The sequence below is a fragment of the Rutidosis leptorrhynchoides genome, chromosome 6, assembly GCF_046630445.1.
Source record: "Rutidosis leptorrhynchoides isolate AG116_Rl617_1_P2 chromosome 6, CSIRO_AGI_Rlap_v1, whole genome shotgun sequence".
NCBI lineage: Eukaryota > Viridiplantae > Streptophyta > Magnoliopsida > Asterales > Asteraceae > Rutidosis > Rutidosis leptorrhynchoides.
The window spans coordinates 147,717,186-147,744,420 of record NC_092338.1 but is presented as its reverse complement, the minus strand read 5'-3'; the positions used below and the strand labels follow the sequence as shown (position 1 = coordinate 147,744,420).

At 34.2% G+C, this 27,235-nt stretch overlaps 4 protein-coding genes across 4 annotated transcripts; 2 read left to right on the top strand and 2 right to left on the bottom strand.

Moving 5' to 3' along the window:
* Positions 1-695: 695 nt before the first annotated feature.
* LOC139855658 (uncharacterized) lies at positions 696-2,830 on the bottom strand. Its single transcript, XM_071844905.1, has 3 exons — positions 2,494-2,830; positions 1,205-1,424; positions 696-1,096 (listed from the first exon to the last, which is right to left on the bottom strand). The coding sequence occupies exons 1-3, from the start codon at positions 2,682-2,684 to the stop codon at positions 881-883; spliced, it is 627 nt and encodes a 208-aa protein (XP_071701006.1). The 5' UTR covers positions 2,685-2,830; the 3' UTR covers positions 696-880.
* Positions 2,831-4,776: 1,946 nt separating this feature from the next.
* On the top strand, positions 4,777-10,903 carry LOC139854152 (BRCT domain-containing protein At4g02110). The gene is made up of 10 exons (XM_071843473.1): positions 4,777-4,875; positions 5,039-5,128; positions 5,255-5,359; positions 5,556-5,657; positions 5,738-5,822; positions 6,130-6,199; positions 6,348-6,392; positions 6,679-9,096; positions 9,251-9,467; positions 10,304-10,903. The coding sequence occupies exons 1-10, from the start codon at positions 4,777-4,779 to the stop codon at positions 10,844-10,846; spliced, it is 3,774 nt and encodes a 1,257-aa protein (XP_071699574.1). The 3' UTR covers positions 10,847-10,903.
* A 3,573-nt stretch (positions 10,904-14,476) lies between these two features.
* On the top strand, positions 14,477-17,488 carry LOC139852044 (small COPII coat GTPase SAR1A-like). Its single transcript, XM_071841261.1, has 3 exons — positions 14,477-14,728; positions 14,847-14,978; positions 16,951-17,488. The coding sequence occupies exons 1-3, from the start codon at positions 14,600-14,602 to the stop codon at positions 17,269-17,271; spliced, it is 582 nt and encodes a 193-aa protein (XP_071697362.1). The 5' UTR covers positions 14,477-14,599; the 3' UTR covers positions 17,272-17,488.
* Positions 17,489-19,746: 2,258 nt separating this feature from the next.
* Positions 19,747-27,032, bottom strand: LOC139854150 (DNA replication licensing factor MCM7-like). Its single transcript, XM_071843472.1, is given in 16 exon segments — positions 19,747-19,851; positions 19,964-20,064; positions 20,067-20,181; positions 20,307-20,472; positions 20,781-20,984; positions 21,073-21,245; positions 21,500-21,691; positions 24,408-24,585; positions 24,909-25,051; positions 25,171-25,260; positions 25,371-25,493; positions 25,721-25,898; positions 26,193-26,425; positions 26,558-26,613; positions 26,827-26,898; positions 27,005-27,032. Coding segments are annotated over 16 exon segments (2,157 nt in total).
* Positions 27,033-27,235: the final 203 nt, after the last annotated feature.

Below are 27,235 nucleotides of genomic sequence, written 5' to 3'. Positions count from 1 at the left end.
ATTTTAGAATTATAATCTAATGGGGTCTCGAAAAAAATTTCAAAACTAATTATATTTAAATACTATTTTTAGTGGTATTTGCCTTGAAAAAAAAAACTGTAAATTCGAAAAATATATGGGGCCGAGTAGTTAAATTTAATATTTTCCTGTACAATTTAAAAAAAAAAACTATAAATTTAAAAAATATATGGGGTCCTCCAATTAAATTTAGTGGTGTCCTATATAATTTAACGGGTATTTTTTACTAAAAAAATTTCAAACTAGTAGTATCCCGTGATCCAATTAAAAAATATATGGGGTCCTCCAATTAAATTTAGTGGTCTTCTTCTTTGTTTCAAAGTTTGTTAGGGTTGTTAGTGACCGTCTGGTGACAGAGGGCTTTAAATTAACGAATAACGGATTGTAATCAGTTAGTTGAAATGAATGAAAAACCGTCTAAACTTCTCTTCAATCGATCGAAACCCTAGTTCATCGTTGTCAATCAATTTACATATAAAGCTTTCGTTCTATCTGATATTTCATTATATGCATGTACGTATTATATTTATTGTCAAAAATATATTTTCCAAACTCATAATCATGTGCTATTATGTAATTTTATGAATTTGCAAGTCTTATCACTTATGTATTTACAGTATGTATTAACCTACTAATGAAACAAAGAGAGTGACCTTAAGGAGTGTTATGTAAGCAGTTATTCACCAACATACCGAAACAGTGACAATTATTATTAACACCATAGATTACAATTTTAACATTACAACAATTTGAATTTGAATGCTAGTTTTTAACATCGATATAGAGTGCCCGAAGCATTACCTATGACATAATTGGGGCAGAAGCATTGCATTGTCAACATACAAGTCATTGGATGTAATGACTAGAGATCAAGTTTGCCTGCAAGATACCATGAATGCATTGCAAGGCTACCAAACGACATGATGTTAGCAAGAGAAGATAGTCCATGTATCATTCCAAACTTTTTGTTCATTGCTGCTAGCTTCGGGTTCACCTTCGCAACCTCCTGGTTCTTTGTCCACCCAACTTCTTCCCCTATGTTTGATTCCCTCTCCACCTTGTGCCTTTGCTTCATCATCTACACCCACAAATTCATCATAAAAAAAAATAAGACCTTCAAATAATAGCGGTTGAAACACGTTAAGCAAAATTTAAGCCAGAATTAGTATAGGGATAGTTAGGTTACCTCAATGGTCATTGGAGAAAACACAAATAGATTACTGAGATTGAAAACGAAAGCAGCAACTAAAAACCCTAACTGATACTTCTCGGCAGTTGATGAAGACTTCCATGGATGTGTATACCCAAAACACCCTACGGACACTGCACAACATATACCGACCATCATAAAGTACGCCGGAAACATCTTGCTTTGCAGATTCCCGAATTGATGTCTCGGCATATGCCTATCAAAATTATTCAATAATTCATGTTAAACTTCAATATCAGCATTTTTTGTAAGTTTGAAGCCTCTGCAACATGGCTGTTGGTTTAAGTTTGTTTTCTTAATGTCAAATGTGAATCAAATTCTCCATCAAATTATATAGTAACTAATCAACTTCATGAACGTAAGTAGTGGGGCACAATTCGTGTCAGAAATTTCAAAATCCAGCTGATGATATGAATCAATTTAGGAAGCTAAAATCCGATTACTGAGATTGTTTAATCTTAAACTAGATCAAATTTCCTCCCAATATTTTCAAATAATCTTTCATTTCATAAATCTAAGTACTACACATCCACTCAGTGCACCAATTTCTCAATTCCACATAATCAAAGAAATAAATTTGGGAAATTAATCTTGATCACTATAATAATCCAATGTTAAAAAGCCTATTCAGTATAGACAGTGGCGAGTTTTGGCCCGTGGGGTCACGGGACACAACTAGTTGAAAATATTGTGTTGAAAAATACTTTTTAAAATGTATAGGACACCACTAAATTTAACTTCACGACCCCGTACATTTTTCAAACTTATAACTTTTAACTTATAACTTTTCATTTAAACTGTACATACCACTAAATTTAACTGGTTGGACCAATATATATTTTGATTTTGTAGTTTTTTTTTTTTTTTAAGGTAAACAACCATTAAAATAGAATCAAATATAATTAGTACTGGAAAAAAAAAAATTGGGAACACATTGAGTTTTGATCCTGTAATCGTCAAATAGACATCATAAATGAACCAAATTACATATCAAAAGTAGCTAACAATTAATTTATTTCGAAACGCTGACTACTACATATCTAAATTATGATCAGTACATATCTAGTACATATCTAAATTACAAGCCATTTAAGTAAGGTTAGAAAACTTAATTATGATCAGTAAAAATATTCAATTTTAATAACCGAATCCGAGTTGGGAATCAAATAGAGAAGATAATCTGTGACTTTCAAAACCCTACAAATCTACATGTCATAATTTAATTTTGAACTGAAAATCAAACTGATAAGAAACTGAAACCGTACTTGAACATGATGATGCCAGCGATGAAGGTGACCCAAAGTGCTGCGCCCCAAGAGGTTGAGAAACATAAAAGGTGCGCAAGTTTAACAAAAGTAGTGATTTTAGCTGATTTTGACCCGAAAGTTTCCGGCGAAAATATAACTCCGATTGCTAAGAAAGCAATCGCAGTGAGAAAACGTGTCATCCAAGCCATGATGAAGTAAAATTTGTAAAAAGGTTTGTGAATAATTAAGAAATGATATTGAATTTATCGTGAGATGTTGACTGTAGTTGCCTTATTTACTAAGCACTCGTGGTTGGTGAAGTTAGCCGGTCGTCGGAATCTGGTGACGTTTTTGCTAATATGCCACTCAAGCTTATCGGAGTTTACATATCGTCCCCATCTATTTATGAGAAAATCAAACTTTCATCACAACTTGATAGATCAATTTTTTATTTTTCTATTTTTTTAGAAGGCGATCGTTTGGTTACATTTTGTTTCGGAGTTTTATATTGGTAAGAAATGAAAAGAAATTTAAAACAATTGGTGTTTTGCAAATTTTGACATGAAAGAAAGAGAGAGTTTATGGATGATTTTTGTCTAATTTCCTTCTAACCGTCCTTCCAAATTGAAAGGATCTCACTTCACTCTCATTCATTCCTCTTCCACATTGTTCCCGATTTGTGAAAAGAAAAATAAATGAAGAGAAGAGAAGATAAAAAAAACAATATCTTTCTGCTTTAGAAGGGAACTAAAGGAGAAAATATTAGGCGAATTTACCTTCTACTTCTTTCCTTTTCCATTCTTTGAAAAACTAAATAACACAATTTTTTGTAAATTTTTTTCAATTTTTTTTTTCTTTACTAGTAATGACTCCGGGACAGAGTGTTCATCTCATTTCATTACTTCTTTAATTATAAAGTAACTCGGGAACACATGGTAGATCTCATAGCTAAGCTTAAGGTTGTGTTTAGATGACTAGCTTCTTGAAGTTTGTGAGGGTTCAAGCTTATTTTTCTCATAAGCTCCAGCTAAAAGCTTTGTTTGACATACATAGTTACAAGAGTTTGTTAGCAGCTCTGTGAAAATTAAGGTATATAATTTTAAGCTACTTGAAATGTTACTTACGTCAATGTCTAAAATATTATGGGTTTTGTTCTTTAGTAGGGTGATTTGGTTGTTAGCCTTCGGTCTTATTATTTTTGTTCCTCGGTGGTTTTCGGGGAGCCTTGCCATATGCAACTGCCTTTTCCGACCGGATTCTACTATCATTCTAGTTTTCATCTCGCGATATTAAGATTTTTCCAATTAGTGGTGATTTTAGGTTTTCAAGGGTGTTCGACACTCGTTTAATTTGTCATTTTCAGCAGCGGCAATTTTATATCGACTAGGTTCCCTCCGATTTTTTTTAACTAGGATTGTTTGAATTGTGGTGGTGTTCCAGATGTTTAAGTTGTAGTTTGAGTGACTCTTTGTCCATATTTTTGGAATCGTTTGCGGTGAGTTGGTCGTTGTTTTCGGGTATTCGTTATTGATGGATATTGGTATTGGTGAAGACTAGAAATGGAGGTCCCGATAAGAGTGCTTCACGTGTTAGTGTGTTCAATTGTTGTATCGGTTCCCATTGGTGTGTTTGATGGATATTGATATTGGTGAAGACTAGAAATGGAGGTCCCGATAAGAGTGCTTCACGTGTTAGTGTGTTCAATTGTTGTACATGGATTGTTTAATGTTGTATCGGTTCACATTGGTGTGTTCCATGTTTAATTGATGCACTCGATAGTTGTAATAGGTTTATTCTAATTGTAGACACGTAGATCGTTGGATCTTCTTCAAACCAGATGCGGTTGACTCTTTTATATTTGTAACATTTTTAGATCTTTCTGATCTATTTTTAATTTAATTTAATTTTTTTTCAGAATAAAAAGATTTGGGGTTGTGTTGTAAAAAGTCTGAAATACTAGCTAGATAATTTATTAATTCAGTTGTCCACCCTCAGTCTCGTTCAATGAATGGGGTAAATTGACAAAAAAAAAAAAAAAAAAAATCGAGCATCACGTGCAATGATCTCACTAACACAAGTGTCAAAAATGCAGCGGGACTTTTTATTTTCTCCCGCCTATCTTTTAAAATCAAATCAAATTTAACAAAAACAAAAACCACTGTAAAAATACCGGTTCTACCCTTCACCGCCATTCATCCAAATCCCCAATCCCCTTCTTCTCCGAGAAGTTTCACACATTTCACATTAATTTAATTACCAGTTATACTCCTTTTGCTGAGAGTTTATGTTCGCCAAATAACGATGCAAAGTCATCAAACGTCGCCGTTTAACCAGCCAGCGCAACCATTCACTGGCATCCGTTTTGTTCTTCTCGGCTTCGATCCAATCAGTAAATCTCAGGTTCAAAATTTCTACTTTTTTTATGAATTTATCTGTATTAGTCTGTATTACATACTATTCATGTACTTAATTAGGTTAGAATTAAAGTGTATTTTTCCTTTATGGCAGCTAGGGTTTTTTGATTTGATTTGATTTTTATATAATTAAATAATAATATATTCAGGTTTCACGAAAGCTTGTTGATAACGGTGGTGTTGATTCTCGTCAATATGATTCAAATTGTACTCATGTGATTGTTGATAAACTTACTTATGTAAGTTTACTAACCCTAACTTCCTTCTGTTGAAATGTAATAATGTATCATTTTCAACTGTGTTTAAAGGACTGATGATGTAAATTTAAATATTGACTATAATATAATTGTGCATCATGTTGGCAGGATGATCCGGTGTGTGTTAGGGCTAGACGAGATGGAAAGAAATTAGTTTCTAGTCTTTGGGTTGAGCACAGTTTTGATGTTGGAGCACCAGTGAAGACAACGGATGTTAGTAACTGTAATCGAATTTTGTTTTTTTGATTGCACCTTATTTGTAATGTTATAGGATATGAAGTTAATAAGTAACAGACGTCGTTTATTTCTTAAGCTTAAATTGTCATTCTTTTGCTAGATTATTTACTGGTGACAGCTTACATTTGTTGCTATTGTTGTTCAAGATGTGTAACTTATCTACCTTTAACAGATAATGTACAGACCGTTGAAAGATTTGAACGGAATTCCATCTGCCAAGTCTTTAGTCATATGTTTAACTGGATATCAACGTGTTGATCGGGAGGACATTATGGTATGTATTTTTTCGATTTGTTATATAAAGCAATTATGGTTTACATTGTTTGTAATTTTGTGTTACGTTTTATTTTTCAGACGATGGTTTCTTTGATGGGTGCACAATTTTCAAAGGCATTAGTAGCAAACAAGATTACTCATCTCATATGCTACAAATTTGAAGGTATGTTATTTTATATTCTTGGCTTACAATGTAGAAAACCAGGTTAGGTATGCTTATTTTATTTCTTCAGGTAGTCCATTTTTTTTAAATACACATGGTTTTCTTTTGGTTTATGACTAGCAGAAAGGGACGTCTAGTTATTTGTGTATTTATCATGTAATACCATCAGTCTACTACTTCATTTTGAGCTCAGTTAGAAGTTATTAGGTCCTTGTCAATTGTCGTCTGTTTATGTAATTTGTACATTATGCCTGGTTAGGCTTTGCATGTAAATGAAAATGTCATTTTTTTCATTTCAATTTGATAGGTGAGAAGTATCTACTTGCGAAAAAGATTAACAGGATAAAGATTGTCAACCACAAATGGTTAGAAGACTGGTATGTTTTTAGTATGCCTAATATATGCTATCTTCTTCTTCTTTTTTTTTTTTTTACATACAACATATATGATGTTTAATTCTCTTATTAAGTTGTTATGAAAATAAAATATCATTAAACTGATTTTTATCTTCATTCATTTTTTCAGTTTAAAAGCTTGGGATGTTGTATTGGAAGATGATTATAGTAAGAGGTAAGGCAGTACCTTTTTGTTTTTATAGCTGAATATGTTATTCTGTTAAAGAAGGGTCTTGTAGGTTTTTTTCATTGCTTCAATGGTTTTTTCCCTGAAACACTAATCTGCTATTCTTCATAGTTGTTTGATCATATTCATACTAGTAATTGCTTATTAGATGTTGAATAGCTGCTCGTTAATGTGAATGACAACTGACACTTTCAATTGGTATTTGTATGCACATGTGCTAATATAATTATCCAGTTATTAATATTAATTGTACATCTTTTCATTAATCCAACAGTGGCTATGAGTTGGAGATGGAAGCTGAAGCTCAAGATTCTGAAGATGAAGCAGAAGGTGTTACAATGCAGAACGAAAGAAAGATTGCAAGTCCCCATCAATCTCTTTTGTCAAAGCAGGAAATTTCAAGAAACTTATTGAATAGTGCATCTAAAACCACATCTGATTTGTTTCCTAATTCCCACGAGATAAGCAACACTGAAAACGTTATAGGTGCTACTTATGATCCTTCTATACCACATGATGGAACAACCAATGGTTCAACTGCAGTCAACAGAAACATTTATGCCGCCACATCAGCCAACAAATCTTCTTTAAATGAAGAAAAAAAGGGTGCAAGTCCAACAGTGCACACTACTACAAGCAACACCAGCAGTGCTAAAAGACTGAATAAGCAAAATTTCATCGAAGCCTTCAATGCGTCTTCTTCTTTGGTAGATAAATTCAATGAAGAGCAAAATTGTTCATCTTATGGTAAGAGGAAGATAGACAGTACTAATAGTAGTTTCAAACAACAGAGAATGAATCAAAACGAGGAGGCATCGAATAGACGAAGTCCACATGTAGAAAGTGCATTTGAGGAGCTGAATAATGGCCCACCTGTTGAAACGAGTAATCATGTTTCAGATGAGATAAATTTTACATCTTTGAATGATAAAACTGCTACAAGTCCTCCAAAATTATCACCCTCCAATGTTACCACTTGGAACACCTCAAACTCTAGGGGTAAAAATGTAAATGTGCCCATCTCTAAAACTCCCACCTTGCATGGCGAATCAAGTTCAGGTACTGGATCTGATCTTATGAAGTCCAGTACTGGTGCTGAATCAAATTTAGGTGCTGGATCAAATTCAAAACCTGTCAAAAGGAAGTCGTTTGGTAAGAGATTTTCGGCTGCTAGTCAAAATCTTGATAAAACGAAGACTGTGAATCAGAAAGGGTCTATTCATTTGAAAAACAATGAGACAAATGATGCCACGACTTCTATGGCTGATATAGATGGTCCATCTGATAATGAGGATCTCATTACGTGTCAGAAGTACGAGAAAGCTTATTTGGTAGACAAATCTGAGAATATGTTTGGGAACAAGTCTTCATGCATGGATGATGAAACTGAGCCTCCCGAGGATCAAGAGGAGGCAAACAAAGAAAACCCTGTTGATATAGTGATGGCGGAGAAAGCAGAAGGGTATGTACATGATGTAGATCAAGATAACGATGAAGATTATGACATAAACCTTTGTAGGAACTTAAATACTTTCAAGAGTAAGGTATCATTAGACAAATCTGTTGATACCCACATTCTTGTGAGCGATCAGGCATCTAATGGCAAGAAAAAAGGTAGGAAAAGTACTGTTTTTTCAGAAAATGAGGCAACTGTTAAGAAGATTGACAAAAGGAAAGAACTTGCTAGTGAGAGTAATGAGAGACCAGAAATAAGGGTAGAAATCAACAATGGTGAACCAGAAGACACTGTTGATATAGTGATGGAAGAGAAAACAGAACAGGATCAACCTGTTATAGATCAAGATAATGATATTGTAGATGACGTGACTGAATGTCGGAGCGTAATAACTGTACAAAATAGAGGTACGACAGAAATAACCGATGTTTTTGAGAATCCTGTGAGTAATAAGACGTCTAGAGTGAAGAAAATTTGTAAGAGGGTTGCTAAAAGAAAGGAACTTGCTGGTAACAATGATGATGTAAATGATTTGGAGTACTCGATGAATTTGAAGGGATCAGAAGATGCATGTAATGATCCTGAACTGAAGAATGAAAAAGAGGATGATAAAGAAAAGAAAGGAACTAAGAAAAGTAAACGTGTTGTGAATAAAGCTAAGGAAGATGCCAGTCAATCTGTTAAAGAGGTAACTGTTAAAAACAAAAAAGTTGAAAGTCACAATACTAATGAAAAGGCAGAAATTGGGGAAAAAGTGACTGCAAAAACCATGAAAAATGTTAATGGTATTGAGAATGTTGTGAAGACAAAGGCAACTAAGACAAATAAACGTGCGAGTAAAGCTAAGAAAGATGTTGCTCTAAATGTGAAGGAGGTAGCTAATGCAAAAGTTGTTACAAAGGGAAAACGCACGTCAAGTGGCTGTTCAGTTGAAGCACAGAAGGAAAATGTCGATATACTTGCTGATCAAAGTACTGGTAAAAAACAGGTTGTTGAGAAGATTACCCACAAGCCTGGAAAGGCGAATTCAGATTCATATATAGTTAAAGATGAACCCAAATGGTTTATATTGACTGGACATAAGCTGCAAAGAAGAGAGTACCAGCAGATGATTAGGAAATTGAAAGGAAGAGTATGCAGAGTCTCTCATCAATGGTCTTATCAGGCTACTCATTTTATTGTTCCAGATCCAATTCGGAGAACCGAGAAGTTCTTTGCTGCTGCTGCATCTGGAAGGTGAAAGTTTTCTGAGTTTACTGTTTTTTTTTCTTGTTTAAGTACTTACTGTTGCTTTCAAATGTCTCATGTAACAATAAAGTCCATACTTTTATGGTATTAAAACTTATGTTTGTTTAGTTTATGTGCAATTAATATTTCTTATGAAACTCAGGTGGATTTTGAAGACTGATTACTTGACGGCAAGTAACCAGGCAGGAAGATTCTTAGACGAGGAGGCTTATGAATGGCACAAGAATTGTCTGAGTCAAGATGGTCAAATTAATTTGGAGGCTCCAAGAAAGTGGCGCCTTTTGAAGGAGAAAACTGGTCATGGTGCTTTTTATGGGATGCGTATTGTCATCTATGGGGAATGCATTGCCCCTCCTTTGGTATATTTTACAGTTTATTCTCCTTATCTTAATGATTTACTATTTATGCTTTATATAATAAGGTAGCAGTATCAACCCATTTACCTATGAATGTGCTGTTTCTGGCTGCAAATTATCATCTCAAGATGGTCTTTTTCCAATCTAAAGCAAAACAGGTCATGTGGGCTAAACTAGTTGAAAGTGACCCAATTGCCCAGAGCTCTTTTCTATTGCATACTGCATTATATGTCATTTGATTAAAAGATTTACGCTGTTATAAGATGAATAATTGTCAAACTCGTACGAGTCATGAGTTGACTTTGAGGAGACGAGTTAAAAGAGGTGACTTGGAATTACACAAGGGTCGCATTCTGACTGAGATTCATGACTTCACTAAACTCGTAGTAGATCAGATTTGACCTTTTTCATCTTGTGACTTTCCCACTCGATCTTAAACACACAAAAATAGAAAAGCACATAAATTGATACTTAGCAAGCGGTGATTCTGTTCTTTATTGAGTTTTGTTCATGGTTAGACCTTAAATTCATGGTTATGTTCTTCCATCGCTAGGTTCCTTTCTTTAGGTTATATCTAATGCCTATTTCTTCTTAATAACTGAACTTAAATAAATAAGAAATTTCATTGTTGCTGTCATATAGGTTACCTTGCAATTTATTCTGTATTATTTGAGATCAAGTACAATCAAAACAGAAACAAGATGCAATATCACGTGGGAATGTTGTAGTTGGCAATTTTCTTTAGTAATTTTCATGAGATATAACACCTTCACTAGTTATGTTATTATTGAAACCGGTATTGTTTGTTTATATTCCTGATCTTTTGTATTATGTTGCAGGATACTATAAAGCGTGCTGTCAAGGCTGGAGACGGGACCATATTAGCAACATCCCCACCATACACTCGCTTCCTAAACACTAATATCGACTTTGCGGTTGTTAGTCCCGGCATGCCACACGTTGACGCATGGGTTCAAGAATTCCTAAAACACGAGATACCATGTATATCGGCTGATTATCTGGTGGAATACGTATGCAAGCCCGGATACTCACTTGACAAACACATCCTATACAATACAAACGTTTGGGCCGAGAGATCATATAATAATTTACAAAACTATTTAAAAGAAGACACTACTGAGCCAAGAACTCCAGAAAGTGATGATGTGGCATGTGAGGTATGCGGGTCACGTGACAGAGGTGAAGAAATGCTGATTTGTGGGGATGAAAGTGGCTCGATTGGATGCGGTGTTGGCACCCATTTTGACTGTTGTGATCCGCCACTTGATGATGTTCCTGATGAAGATTGGTTTTGTCCCAAGTGTATTAAAGCTAAGGAGATCAAGACAAGTAAAAGAAGTAGTAAAAGGAAAGGCAAGTAATTTAGTCATTTTCATTTCCAGTTTTACTTTTACCCCATGTTTTTTAGTAGAGTAGATTCTGTATATTTGGTATGTATCTGTATATTTGCAAAACTAGTTGTGTTTTTTGGATTCTACAATATATGTTGAAGCATGTAATGTATTCTTCGGAACAAAATATTGTCATGTGTTAGTCCACCTTTTGGTTCATTGGTTTTAAAAGAAGTTTACTATTGATTGTTAGGATGGATCTGGCCCAGTGGTCCTAGCCCATGATTGATGTTCAAGTATTGAAACTTATCATTGTGGCTCGACTTCGTAAAACTCAGGTAAACAATAATGAGATTATTCTTGTGAAACAAATAGCTAAGGCTATAGATGCACAAAAACTTGTTCCGGACCGGTTTTAGTTCAGGAAAAAGCAGTTAAAAATAACTGGTTTTTTCCGGAACCGGTTTTGGTTTTGGTAAGTTCTCGCGGCTTGTTTCTGTTTTCAAATTTCAATTGGAATCGTTTTTTTCGGATTTTTTTGGGACTCGGATCTTTACCGGATTTGATTTTTAGCTCTTACATTTTTACCGGTTCGATGTTTATAATGTTTGAACAACAATAATATAACCGATATAAATAAAAGTTAAAACGCTTAAATAACTATGAATAATATAATTATAATTTATAACGCTTAACACTTTTTTTGGGGACTCGGATCTTTACCGGATTTGATTTTTAGCTCTTACATTTTTACCGGTTCGATGTTTATAATGTTTGAACAACAATAATATAACCGATATAAATAAAAGTTAAAACGCTTAAATAACTATGAATAATATAATTATAATTTATAACGCTTAACACTATAAGTAATATAAATTATAATTGTAATATAAATAACAACATTTTTATTTATAAATTATAAATACTATAAATAACAAAATTTTTATGGGAACAATACAAATACAATACAAAAGTAAATATATTTCGAGTTTCGGCATGGCCATTACCTGAAAATGTATTACAATTAAAGAATATCAAGCTTTTGCATTGTCATCACCCTTTATACTTTACTCGTCTTGCCTTTGTTGTTCGTTATATTGTTCGCTTTCTTCAAATATCGTGTCCTAAATCTCAAATTGCCATTGCATTGCTGGTATATATTCGTCAATGCTAATGGGATCATATTCACTTTCATCCAATTCGGTCTCGGTATTTCCTTCGTTTGATGAAGTTGATAATCCGGCTTCTATTTCTTCTATCTCTATACAATCTCCAACATCATTATCAAACGGACATTCTATATTTAATCTTGTATCCTATATACCCCGTCCAAATTTCCTTCATATATACGCATACTTCCTAGGGTTTGGGGGTAAGTCTTGACTTCTTTCCGATAGAATTCGACCGCTAAGAGGAAATCCGAAGCTACGGTTAAAGCTTGGACGGCTAATAAGTCACGAGCCTTGGCAGATGATATTGGACATGTGTGTCTATGTCTTCTTTCGATTTCCACCAAGCCAAAACATCAAATTAGTGAAATTGTTCGTGATTTATGTTTAGTGCAAAGTTTTCAATCTTGAAATTTCTCAACTCGCTTGTGGGTGTCGATGTTGTGCACGTTTCAAAGCATCTTCACGTAATTGGTTAAAAAGACTTATATTAAGGTCTCGGGGCCTTCGAAAATATGATCCGACCTCAAATTGGTCAAATGAGTTTGCTTGTCGACCATATTTTGTTGCATAAATTCCAAATAATTGCTCAAAAATGGTATCAAATTCGAACTTTTTGGTTATTTATATAGTTGGGTTCGGCGTCTTCGTGATCATACATACAATTCAAATTTTGGTATATTGCCGTCATCATAATTTCTACCCCATTATAATTAATGCAAGGATCAGAGTGCGGCCGCACGTACAAAAACTTTAGCTATCGTTCCAATTTTTTTTTGTTCCTTATAAGAAAAACGGCTTGTCTAAATATACGATTACTTGAGTTCGCAAATTAGCATATTTTTTTCTTCATTAATTTAAGTTGTTGTAAACTACTGAGCTAGTTGGGTAATAAACACCCGATATTTTTTCTGTCGCCGCTTTAAAAACTTGTTTATGCTTCCAAGTCATCCCATTTGTGGTTTTTAAACGGTTCGGAAAATCATTTTCTAAGTAGTCTATCTTGAAAAACCATTCAAGTCTGTTTTTGTCGTAATATATATTCAAACATGAGATAAACAGAATTCCATCTGATATCTAATATCTAGTTTTATTATCAAAATAAGGCCCTAGCCAAGTTCCATTTCAATTTTTAACGAAAGCTTTATAGTTATGATGTCGTTTGTATGATATATCGTTACTAATAATCTTCTAAATTTATCTTTTAACGAACTAGAATAGGTTAAACAATCTTAAACGGCCAAGTTTATATATGAGCAACACGTGTATGAAAAGACAATCAAATATAAACTTGATGGTCGGTGCTATAATTGAGATGTAACGACGTTCAATACGGTGTTAGGCTTCCTAAAAGAAGGATGAAAATTTTACTCTAGGATCCAACTTGTTGGGATGTAGCCCCTTGTGTGACATGACAAAATACGCTGACTTCACTTTGCACGATGTATTGAGAGCCATTCTTCAACTGCAAATTGTAGATATTTGCATTGCGGCTAAGAGGTTTCATGTTATTTGAAGGATCTTACAGACTTGTTCGTAGCAACATAAAATGTCGTAGACCTGTGAATGAATATGACGGAATTCTTACAATAGAGGGAGACCATTATGATGTTTTGGATCATAAATGGTATTAAATTTAACGTCGTCTACATCGATGGGAATATGATGCAGTGTGCAGGTGAAACAATCATGGATCCACTACCTTTCGGAATGATTCTTACCAAATTATTCCACTTTCTTGAATTTAAAAATAATGGTTTGTATTGTTTTAATGTACCTGGTAGGGAGTTGATGTATTAAATTCTTTAAGATGCTATGTTTTAAATTAATGGAACAAGTCGTTTTTATTAGATTTTTGGCAAGTCGCTAGCGTAATCTCCACTCGCAAGTCGCAAGGTAAGGACCTTGTGTAACTTGCGACTCACATCTAACGCATTTGCAAGGTCGCGAAGTCAGTCTTACCGAGAGTTCTTGTTCAAGACCAAGAAATTCCATGTCGCGACTTGAAATTTCTCGGTCATGAGACTTCACGAGTGGCAAGATAGGTGGGGGGGTTTTGGGGGGTGGGGGTGGGGGGCTTGCGAATTACGAGGACAATTTGACAGTTACATTTTTCAAGAGTTTATCATCATAGTTTCTTTGAAAAAAGAAGTGTTTTGATCAATTTCACGTATTAAATATGTGTGATTATAACTTACCTATACCTATAAAAAAACCGAAAAATGTTGGGCACCACAGGGCATATGCCATTGGTCATAGCTTGACAATTCGACGATAAAATCCATAACCCAACAATATTTATCCAAGATTTGGGCCTATAATTCTTTAACCGTAAAGGCTATGGCCCAATAAATCAGCCCATTAGGCCTACATAATATCTACTGTCCAATTTTGACTTCCAGTTATTAACACCTACTACTATATTCACATATTTAAACACCGACAAATAAGGCGAGGCACGTGAACCATATAAAATTAAAATTTGTCAGCATTTGCTAAAACGCATCCAACTTGGAAACTGTTGTTTTTAGGTCAGATCCATTCATCAATTCAACAATAAACCGCTTCTATCACTCCAGATCTATTCCTCACCAGTTTGATCAAATCGAAAATGTTTTTATTCGATTGGTTTTATGGCATATTAGCATCGCTCGGTTTGTGGCAAAAAGAAGCTAAGATCTTGTTTTTAGGTCTTGATAATGCCGGTAAAACTACCTTGCTTCACATGCTCAAAGATGAGGTTAGGTTATTATTATTCAATTTAATTTTAATAATATTGTGTTCTTCGATTTGATTTTCCCCTAATTTGATGCGATTTGGATCTAATTTGTATTTTTTTATTATATTTAATTGTTTAGAGATTAGTTCAACATCAACCTACACAACATCCAACATCTGAGGAATTGAGTATAGGCAAAATTAAGTTCAAAGCTTTTGATTTAGGAGGTCATCAGATTGCTCGTAGAGTCTGGAAGGATTATTACGCCAAGGTATTCTATTTTATTTTTTAAAATTAATTATTATGCTTATGAATAAATACATAGTTGCACATTTGAGGCTTGTATATACATGCATATATGTGCCTTTGTTTGTGTGTTGTATTGTTAAATTTTATTATATGGTCAGATCTTAAAATGCAAAATTATATGTAAAGATGTTAACTTAAATTGCCTATGCTTACAGTAAATGTGATTGAAATGTTTTGATGTATAGTTTTAATGGAAGATGTCTAGTTATAATATCGAAATTTTATGTGTAGTATTGTGCTATGACTGTGGATACATGTTATTATGTTTGGACCTTTTTTTTTTTTTTTTTTTTTTAATATGTTCTCTGATTATATTAATTATTTGTATATATGTGCTTATGATTTTAACTTTTGATGGAAATATGTGTCTAATGCGCACAATCGGTTTATATTGTTGATGGTGTTGGATATTTTTTTTGTGAAGACTGATAAGTTAGCTATTGTGGAATGTAGAATATAAAACGTGCATACAGGCTATTCTGAAAGTGTCATCAAGGTTTCATTTGATTTTTTTCGGTGAAGACTGATGGTTTGCTAGCGATTGTTAGAGCCCAAGGGCTGAAAGGTTCTGGCAACAGTACTCTTAGTCTGTCAGTTTGATATAATCTGCAATTAATCACAATATTTAAAATGTAGTTTGGAAGTTCATTAAATAAATACACTCTGAGTGACAATTAAACCACATTCGGTGACTAGTCGACCTATTAGGCTTAATTTTGCGATCCTGCTGATGACTCACGATGATCCACTAAGCATGTATGGCTGAGTTTATTTATGGACCTGTTAGATAACCGATGGTTGAGCAAGTATAGGATTGATAACCATAACAGGCTCTTTTTTTTAATGAGAGTTGAGTTATATGGACGGATTGAAGAATGTTGTATTCTGGTTACTGATTGGTAAAACAAGGCTCTGGTATCTGCTATATGTTATATCTACAAATAGATGGCCACATAAAGCTAAGAATATTATCTTGAAGAAAACTGATTTGTTCAATAGACTTCAAACATGTCATGATACAGAAAAATATTCAAAATTCTTGTTATTATTGTATATCGATGTTTTTCAATAGCAAACTATAACATGCTGTGGTATGATTATGATGATACACATCATGCTTGTTCTTACAGTCATACAAGTTAGGTTGCCCATTTGAAAAGTTACTAAGTTACTTGATTAGCCTGCAAAGTCCTGAATTAATTCAAACCAGGATGGCTTCATACTGTTGTTTCCTCTGATTAAGATGGCAGTCCTGTACCAGAGTGCACTTAGAGTAACAACATCGATGGCTATGTATAATCTACTAGTTGAAGGAAATATAATGCTAGGATATATGTGACGCATAGAATAACCACTTACAAAGATAAAAGTAGGATTATAATAATCGAGCTCCAACAGTCAACCACAAAAGCTCACCGCTCTCGCAAAATTGGATTTAGTCGTCGCAAAATTAGTCAAAGTTGATCGCCATTTTGGTATGAATTTAAATTAGAATTTTGGAGTATTTGAACAATTGAAGGATTATGTTTATGTTTCTAGACAGCAATGATATAATTTCTACTTGTTTATGTTTCTAGACAATAATGTTAAAGTAATGTTAAAGTTTATGTTCGTTTATGCATATGTTTATGATTTTCCTCTATATTTACACATAAAATGTTGAAATTTATCATTATTTAAATGTATAAAACATCGAAACCAATTAATTTCTAAGAAATCCCCGATTTGGCCGATTAATCCCTACAAGGCTACGGCCGACTAATCCTCGATTAGCGATTTTTTACATCCTTGCATAACGAGGTGCCTAATGTTTTACATCTGTCATGATGCTTTGAATACCATTAATACTGTTATGTAATTTCTCTATTTTAATACCATGAATACTTGATATTTAGTTTCTTGGTAATGTAATCGCATGAGGTATTTCATTTCAGGTTGATGCAGTGGTGTATCTTGTGGATGCGTATGATAAGGAACGGTTTGCAGAGTCAAAAAAGGAATTGGATGCACTTCTTTCTGATGAGAACCTTTCTGCTGTACCTTTTCTTATTTTAGGAAACAAGATTGACATTCCATATGCAGCCTCGGAGGATGAACTGCGTTACCACCTTGGCCTTACTGGTGTAACCACCGGCAAAGGTAAGGTTAACCTCCAAGATTCGAGTGTGCGTCCCTTGGAAGTATTTATGTGCAGCATTGTTCGCAAGATGGGTTATGGTGATGGATTCAAATGGGTCTCACAATACATCAAGTAGGTCGGTTGAAAACAAATGGAGAAGTATTATTATGTGGAAAAAACTAGAAGAAAAATAAAAAAGGTAAGGAAGAAGCATATTGTGATTTTCCCCAATTTGATTCTGATTCATTCTGTAAGTGGGATTTTGTTTGTGTGAAAGAAAGTACTCTTGTTGATCTCTGTAAAATTTACTTTATAGACTGCTTAGACTTAAATGCTAGTTTGAAGTTGATCAATATTGTTTGCAGTTGCTATATTAGGCTCAGCAGACCTGATCACCCTACTGGCATGGTTGCAAACGGCGTCCGTTGCGACGCCCGTTGCGGCGTTTTTCTGACTAGCCCATCTCGGCGTCTAATAAGTCGGTTAATGGTCAAAAGTCGGGTCAAAGGCGGGAAAGGTCGGGTCAACGCCTGTCAAAAGTCAAAAATTCGGTTAATTTTGTTCACAAGTCGGTTAAATCAATGAAAGTTGACACAGTTTTGATAGAGAATAGCCCAAGATCAAAGCCCAACAATAATAATAAGGCCAAGCTCCATGGAAAGCCCAATAATGAGTAGCCCTATAGAAAGTCAGTTAGGGTTTCACCATCTTGTTCTTTATATACTAGTGGCGTTATTCAGGGGATTATCTGGAATTTAAAAATTGTAATCGGCTCTTGACCTTGGGCAGAAGATCTTAGTGATCTTTCTGATTTTGGGCAGAAGATCTTGTGATCTTTCTGATATTTTTATCTTGTATTTCTTCACTTAATAAACACTTCTTCCATTTATCATCCTCTATTCATCATATTATTATTTCATTATTAACTTGTTCTCCACAATTTGCTGCTTAATTTGTTTAATCTGCTGCTGTTATTTTGTGTTATCTATCACGTTTAGAGTTATTTTTTTGTATTATATTAGCGGGTATAGCGATTATATGTAAAAACTAGTTAACGGATAGTTTATGGTGTTAAAATATGTGTGTAAATGTCCAGGTCCTTCTGTGGACCCTGTCTCGACCTTTTAAGGTCCGGACCATTTTGATTGTGTCTGGGCACAACATTTTTAATTGATTTTATTGAAATCTAATGTTACCGTGCCATGGAAAATGGGTTGCTTTGGTAGCTTTGCTTTTTGATGTTCAGACCCTACCTCCTGATTTTGACGGTCTGAATATATAACATCATATCGATATGTGTGAAATATTCATTTAAACCAACAATTTGCTTGAAATTCAAGGGACCAATCAAAACGCGACAATCACTTGTTTTCACATGTAGTCAAACTAATTCAAAAATGTGCTTCACATGTGATTGACTTCCTTACCTCTAAACCCTATATCCAGGGTTTAGAAATTAGGGTCATTTTCTTTAAATTGAAAATATTACACTTGCACTTCCCGTGATTTGCTTGTTTTGCGTATGTAGTTCCTGAAGTTGATGGACGTTAAAAAGGTTCGTTAAGTCTAAACAACGTAACCTAAAAAAATGAAAAAAATTTGAAAAATCCTCTAAAAATGTTCGTTGTTCTCCTAATTCTGTTACATCGTTTTAACAACACTGATAATGGTGTTAAATCAGTTTCTGTGACTGATTGGAGTGAGTTTAATGTTTAATTGGCTAATAGGGATGTATCTGATTCTGAATTTTTGAGATTTGCAAATCCGTTCATCGATCTAGATCCGATTCTGAAAAATCGGCTGTTTTGCCTAGAAAGGATGCTGTGAATGAAAATGTTATGGTTCAATCGTCTTCTAATTGTGTTGTGCGTCTTCTGGTAACAGCTGATTTGGTTTACAATTCGCAGACGTCACAGATTGATAATGTGACGGCTATGAATCCTAATTTTGATAATTTTGGATCTGATAGAATTGTTCATGTTAATCGTGTTGTTGAGCCTCAAGAAGTTCGTAATGATGACGTGAAGCTCCGCTTGCAATACTTGCACTAAAATGCCACATTCTATTGGCTCAATCAATAATGTCAACCAGTTTCCTTGAAGACACGTTTAGTAGGAAAGCTGTACAAAATCCGAAAAAAGTCATGGGACCCGATTGTTCTATTTTTACGTCAAAAGTAACTTTGCCCTATTTTGTAGTTCAAATGTATATCAGCTGAAAAACCACAATGAGTATCCACAAAGGGCGGGTAAAGATTTGAGGTCCCATATTTAAATGCTAGTAGGTTCACCCAAGATCCGGGCTAAGGTATAGAGAAGGGACACAGATATTACAACATGGTTATTAAACTGATTATATATACACGTGGTTTTAGTAAACATAAAAAGAGACTTGATCATTTTAGGATGACAAGTGAATATTTTCGAGCAATTACAGACTTACTACAATGAAAACATAAAAAAAATATATATCCTATTTTCATAAATCGGTTTAAACCTCAAGGACCATTGTCTATTTATAGAATTGAATCTATTACTTAGTAAAAAATACTAGGCTCTGTGCATCAATAAATCATTAGCAATCTTTATAACTTGACAAGCAGATTATCAAATCAAGCATCAATAAATCGAATATCAAAGGTGTTTGGATGAATCTGCCACACGTTCAATGCTGCGTATTCTTCTAAACATTCTTTCAGCTGAGCTTCAGTGTACCCCTGATTAACATTAAATTATATTAGCAGTTATAGTTTACACACCTTACCATAACTAACAGGATTACAGGAAGAACCAAGCATATCGCGTATATAAAAAGAACACGAGACTAACCATTCGTGAAATCCTGTTAAGAGCTTGCGTATAACTTACATCCATCTTATTAGCCCTTGCAGCTTCATCGCGTAAAATTGAATAAATATCTGAGATCGCAGACCAGATCGCTGTCGATCATCAGAGTACAAAGAGAATTTTGACATCTGCATTAACCTAAGTGACTCGTCCACATCACTTTGACCAACAGTATCTGAGAATCTCAGTCTCGCAAGTGCCTGTATGTAATATTATTATTATTATATATCAGTTATCTACTAATCGTGTGAACACGTTCCTTGTTTTACAATAAATTAAATTACATTATTACTATGTTGTTAATTTAAAAGATGAAAAAACTTACGGCTGATATCCTTAGAATACTGAGAAGAGTTCTGATGGTAGTGTATGAGGTTGGACTGTTTGACTTTGCTTCTTCTTGCCTAATGCTCGAGTATGCAGTTGCAATGTACTCCTCCAGCTCTCGTGGTATAGATGGAGACAACTTTCTCGCAGCTGAAATGTATGCCCTGTCGATAAAAAATAAAAAATTCAAGTTACAAAGTGTATTTCAGTAATAAATATGATTACATAGTACATATACAGATAACACTGTTGCAAAAGTCAGCCGATGCGTCGGTTTGGGACTGTACAGTCTCGACTCGCCCAAAAACGCCTTAAACGTCGGTCAACGCTAAAAAGTCAGGTGAAAGTCTGTCAAAGTCAAGCTGAATCAGCCGAGTAGGGCCCCTGAGTCGGTGAAAGCCAGTCAAGGTTAAATAAAAACATTGTATATTTTTTCTCACACACACACACACGTGTGTGTGTTTGAAAATACCTAAGAACGGATGCTTCGAGGGGGGAAAATCCAAGGGCGGGTGATTCTTGATTCTGGTGAACATAAACGACATGTCTAGCCATTTCAAGATCATTGTCCATATCTGCTTTGTCAAGGATCAACCATAATAGATCAAATCTTGATAAAAGTACTGGAGGGAGGTTGATGTTTTCAGCTGGCGTTCTACGTAGATCATATCTTCCCCTTTTAATAAAAAAAATATTCAAATTAGTACAATACCAGTGACTAGTAACTACTGAGAAGCAAAACCAACACTTTACGTTTAACGTACCAGGCAGGATTGGCAGCAGCAAGAACTGCAGTTCTTGCATTTAAAGAAGTAGTGATCCCGGCCTTGGCAATGCTTACTGTCTGCTGCTCCATGACTTCATGTATGGCTGTCCTATCTGACTCATCCATCTTATCAAACTCGTCAATAGCACAGATTCCCATATCCGCCAACACCTGAAAAATGACAGGAAACAAAACTTAGTACCGAAATGATACAGTATAGTGTCTGTAAGACAGGCTAATTAAATTTGAATTTAAAACAATAAGTGTTTCAGCAAAAGCCCAATCTGACCCATTTCAACACACACCAAAAAAATTTCACCCAAATCAATACTCCGTATAAGATAAGTTGCTGGTTGGAAAACATGAATACATGAATAGTAAATATAGTTATTGACTTATTGCATGCTACACAAAGTTATCCTCACCAGTGCTCCACCTTCCAGGACCATCTCATTAGTCACCGGGTCCTTTTGGACAGCGGTTGTAAGACCAACTCCACTGCTTCCTTTGCCAGTGGTATACACACCCCTAGGTGCAATGTTGACTATGTGCTTTAGAAGTTGACTTTTTGCAACTCCAGGATCACCCATCAAACATATGTGTAAATCTCCCCTTATCTAAATTAGCACATGCAGGATATGTATTAATAAGTGCTAGCAAATACAGTACATACAACAACAACAACAACAACAACAGTACCCAACACCACTTGAGTGGTGTATGGGGAGGTGAGATGTAGACAATCCTTCCTTTATCCGAGAATAAAAACAAGTCATTTCTCCACCCAGAAAAGTAGAGAAAGTCATCCCTCTCTTTATTCGACGGATAAAGAGATTGCTTCCGAGTGGACCTCCGGCCTTTTTTTATTTTAAAGAAAAAAAAAATTAGTAAAATAGAATAATAAATAAATAAATAAATAAATACATACATAAAAAATGAGACGCCATGAAAATGGTAGAATCAAGTTTTCATGGGTTTAAAAGCCTGCCTGAAAATCAATTTAGGCTCTAAGCGGCAGTCAAGACGCCACTTAATCGACGTTTGGTGTTGCCTCAATAAATAAAGCCAAGGAACCTTGTAAACAGAACACGAAAGGTATGCCGGGTGAAAGTTGTTGCACAAGCAAAGAGCCAACCACCCGTAACAAGCACCACTCATGCACCTTTACGGTAGACATCCCCAAAGCCACACAACTAAAAGAAAACCACTCAAGCTCATGAGCAAAGAAGGTCGTCCTCAGCCATAATGACCCCAAGATGCACCGAACGATACGAGACACACACACACCCACACACCCACCACACACACACGCACCCATCTATACACACCCCCATACACACACACACCCAATAAAACATAAACCTATATACAAACCAGCATACAACCGTACATAAACATACCTATATACCTGCAAGAACACGTACCTACGTACATACAAACACCAACAAAACAAGCAAAAACATACATACAAACCTGCAAAAAAAAACAGCCTAGCAAAAATACATAATCAAAACCTACAATTCTTCAAAAAACAGAAAACCTACAAACATAGACATAAAAAACCTACACTACAAAACCTACATACATACCTCCCAAAAACAAACGTACAAACCATGCATACATATCAACAAACAAACGTGCATACAAACACCAAAAAACAAAAACCTACTCGTCTACTAGTACTAGTAGATGTAAATAATAAAAAAAGGTAATGATAATGATACTAGTAATAATAGTAATAATTATAATAATAATACAAGTACAAGTAGTAGTAAAATAATAGTTAATAGTAATAACATAATAATAATAGTAATAATCATAATAAAAATTAATAATACAAATAATAATAATAATACTAATAATAATAGTAATAATAATAATAATAATAATAATAATAATAATAATAATAATAATAATAGTTTTAGTAAAAGTAATAGTATTGCTAAGAGTATAGTAGTAGCACAAATGATAATAATACTAATACGAATACTAATAGTAATAGTAATAATAATAATAATAATAATAATAATAATAATAATAATAATAATAATAATAATAATAATAATAATAATAATAATAATAGTAATATTAGTAAAAGTATAGGAATAGTACAGAGTAGTAGTGATAATAATAATAATACAAATAGTAATAGTAAAAATAATAATAATAATAATAATAATAATAATAATAATAATAGTAATAATAAAAATAATAATATTAATACTAATACTAATAATAATAATAATAATAATAATCCTAATAATAAAACTAGTAAAAAAATAATAATAATACTCCCTCCGTCCCAACAGAAGTGTCCACTTTGACTTTTTTCAGTCTTTCTAATTTAACTTTGACTTTAGATATTTTTGTTGATTTTATATAATATTTGATGAAAATTATATCAATGAAAAAACACCATTAAAACTCAATCCATTCATATAATTTTCATCAAATATTATATAACACAACCATAATTATTTATAGTCAAAGTTGACAAATAAAGACTGTCAAAAGTCAAAGTGGACGCTTCTGGTGGGACGGAGGTAGTAATAATAATAAAAGGAAAGTAACCCTACTCGACTATTCTAATTATAGCCCTCCACGCACCTCTATCAGAAGTCATGTCCTCGGTCAACGAAAGCTCCCTCATGTCGAGCCTTAGTCTATCCATCCACCTACGAGTAGGTCTACCCCTTCTCCTAACGCCAACAACCGTGAGTGCCTCGACTCTCCTAACCGGTGCAATACTTGGTCGCCTCATCACATGCCCAAACCATCAAAGTCGTTCTTCTCTTAGCTTGTCGATGATGCTACCGACCCCAAGGTCTTCCCTAAACACCCCATTTGAGATCATATCTAACATGGTTTTACCGCACGTCCACCTAAGCATCCTCATTTCTGCCACTTCCATCCTTCTCTCTTGGGCCTTCGTCATTGGCCAACATTCCGATCCGTACAACATGGCAGGTCTAATTGCCACCTTGAAGAATTTCCCTTTCAATTTGAACGGTATCTTCTTGTCGCACAAGACCCCTTTCGCTGCTCTCCACTTCATCCAACCTACCTTAATACGATGAGTCACGTCCTCGTCTATCCTCCCTGATTTGTGGAGGACCGAACCTAGATATATAAACGACTCTTGTGGTTGCAAGATCTGGTCCCCAATGCTGATATTCCCTCCAACATTTAGTTCATCCTCAATCCTACTGAATTCGCACCTTAGATATTCCGTCTTTTGTCTACTGATCCGTAGCCCATTTTGTTCTAAGGCCTCCCTCCATCGTTCTAGTCTTCTATTAAGTTCATCCTTTTGTTCCGATAATAAAGAATTACCTTCATTCCATCTTTAAGTTTCCTATGAGGAGCACCTACTAATAAAAGTAGAAGAGCTTTTTTGATATCTTCATGTCCAAAAATCTCAGGGGCTAGTGAGCGGGCCAGCTTGTTGTATATGTCACCATCCTCAGCTAGGCGTGCAATCTGTTCTTCCTCGTCACCTTTTAGTTCATACCTGCAAAAAGCAAAAAGATACTAAAAATCAGTATTTGACTAACCTTCAAATAAATGCAATCGATTTTCCATACTTGTGCCCATGAGTACAAAAATTCCTTCTTGGAAAAATTCCAATTCGAAAATTAATTATGAGTACAAACTGAAGTCAGAATTGATTACAAGTTATAACAGATCTATTTTGTTAATGATTTTTAGGTACATGATGATAAATAATTAAATACAACTACTAGAAGCATACATTGCATTATTTTTGGGTCGAAGAAAAGTAGTTCATTAAGATAGTTATCAGTTTTGCAAATAGTAATCACTGTTGTTGCTTACTCCTCGTATTTTTTCTTAAAATGGGAAACTGACATAGCCTCCAAATATGTATCTGCTACTAAGCCTGCCCGCATTGCTCGAAATCCAGTATACGGAATAGGTAAAAATATGCCAGATAACTCAACAACATCCCCTGGAGATACCTGAAACTTTTAATAAGTCTATAAAATCCTGTTATAATACTCCGTAATGTTCTTTTATCACTAAGAAGTTAAAAAAATCGTAAGAAAATAAAGAATCTGCCAACTTCATAGCATTCAACCTTTCTTGTAAGTTCGCCTCGAAAGTGTACAGTCATCGTACGAGGTATATGACCTTTCGGAACATGTTCAGCCAGCTCTTGAAGTTTGGCCTGACATTTTTCATGGTAAAATCTAATGTAAGATGATCGTATGAACATTTAAAAACATCTTGTATTGTACAAACTGTGAAAAATTCTAGCTAAAAGGCATTTAAACTAACCTCCTGAAACTTCAAAAACTTTGAAGCTCTGAGTTGCAAGATGAGATTACTTTTTGCCCGATTAATATTACAACGCTTAGATGGGCATTCGAACAACGGCATGAACACTCGAGCAGTGACCTCCTGTTCCATACAAGTAGCATGAAAAAAATGTTAATATAAATAGTTATTTGAATCCCAACAGTCTTTTATTCAAGATGATGATACATGAAAAAAAGCTCCCAGATTACAAAAGAAAATAGATAGAACTAACACTATACTAACAAAATTTACAGCATGTACCACACACACTATATGTCTACTGAATTTTTGTAAACGAGATTAAGCTAAACATGATTGCGATTGCATACCTGATATATTTCAAAGCCGCACTCTTCACATGTGTAAACAGCAACCTTCATCAATGGTTTTACATCTGAACAGCGGGTCACTATACCAGATATCTTGACAAGCTGGCCAATATATGAAGCCCTGACCTCCCTTATAGCAAATAATCTATCCTTTGACAAAGCCCGAATATACACTTCACTAGTTTACATAAAGTAGACACCAGATATATCACTAAACTATATTTAGCAGATTAACATCATTTTCAAACATATGTAGTATGATAATAAAAATTATCTCTAACAAATTTGTGAAGTATAATCAAAATCCATTACTCCATTCCAACTTTCATTAAAATAACAATCTTAGTTCTATTATTCAACATCTTTGTCTGATTACAGCAACTTTAAAAAAAAAAAAAAAAATTGTCCAACTTGAAATAGTACAGTAAAAAATTAACCAAATTAAGTTTAGAAAGCTCTAAATTATACGTACTAAAATCGCTTAATTTCTGGTGGCATCCTCTGTTTGGGGTCATTAACACCATCAGCATTCTCATTGCCTTCTTCAGCTCTCTGTGTCATTAATATATCATGATCATCATCATCATCAGGTAAAGCTTCAGTTGGCTCAGGAATAATCTCATCAATAGCATCAGCAAAAATTTCAACATATCTTCTAGTATTATGAGTAACTCGCCCCACAAATTCCTCATCAAAATCCTTATACTGACACAACATAATTTACAAAAATTGAATTGTAAGCATCAAATTATACAAACTAATCATCTACAGTAATAAATAAATAAATAAATAAATAAATATCAATATATCATGAGCAAATATATGAAATATACATACATCGGATAGATCTTCAATGTCAATTTGAATTGCTCTGATTTTACGATTGGCAACATCTTGCTGTGTACGATATCAATTTAGGTTAAATAGATGTGTAGATATGATATATATATATACATATATATATATATATATATATATATATATGTATCTATATATATATATGTATATATATACATATATATATATATATATATATACATATATATGTATATGTATATGTACATGAATTAAAAAAAGAAAAAAAAGAAGAAAGAATAAAGTAAAACCTTCAAGCATGCTGATGTATTTAGCTTCGCCGTCCGCATCAGCGAAGTATTGAAGGAAGTCTTTCACTAAATCTGTTTGAGAAAATGAATAAACAATTTAATACGGAGTAGTTATAAGTGTTTAATATGTGAAATTAGGGTTACAAATGAATGAAGTCATATAGTGATATATAATTACCTTTATCATGACTGAAATCGTGATCCATTATTGTGCAGTCTGTTTTCAGCAGTTTTCGAGTCGGAGATTTCTGAATAAACGGATAGAAGAAAAAAATGAGAATGAAAGTGTGCTTCGGTGTTTGGCGCCTAAAATGTGGGTGAACGGGTGAAAGATAGCTGTTTGGCGGGAAAAATGTGAGGAACAAATAGTAGCCCAAATGATATAAGGATTATCAAATTGTATTTTTAT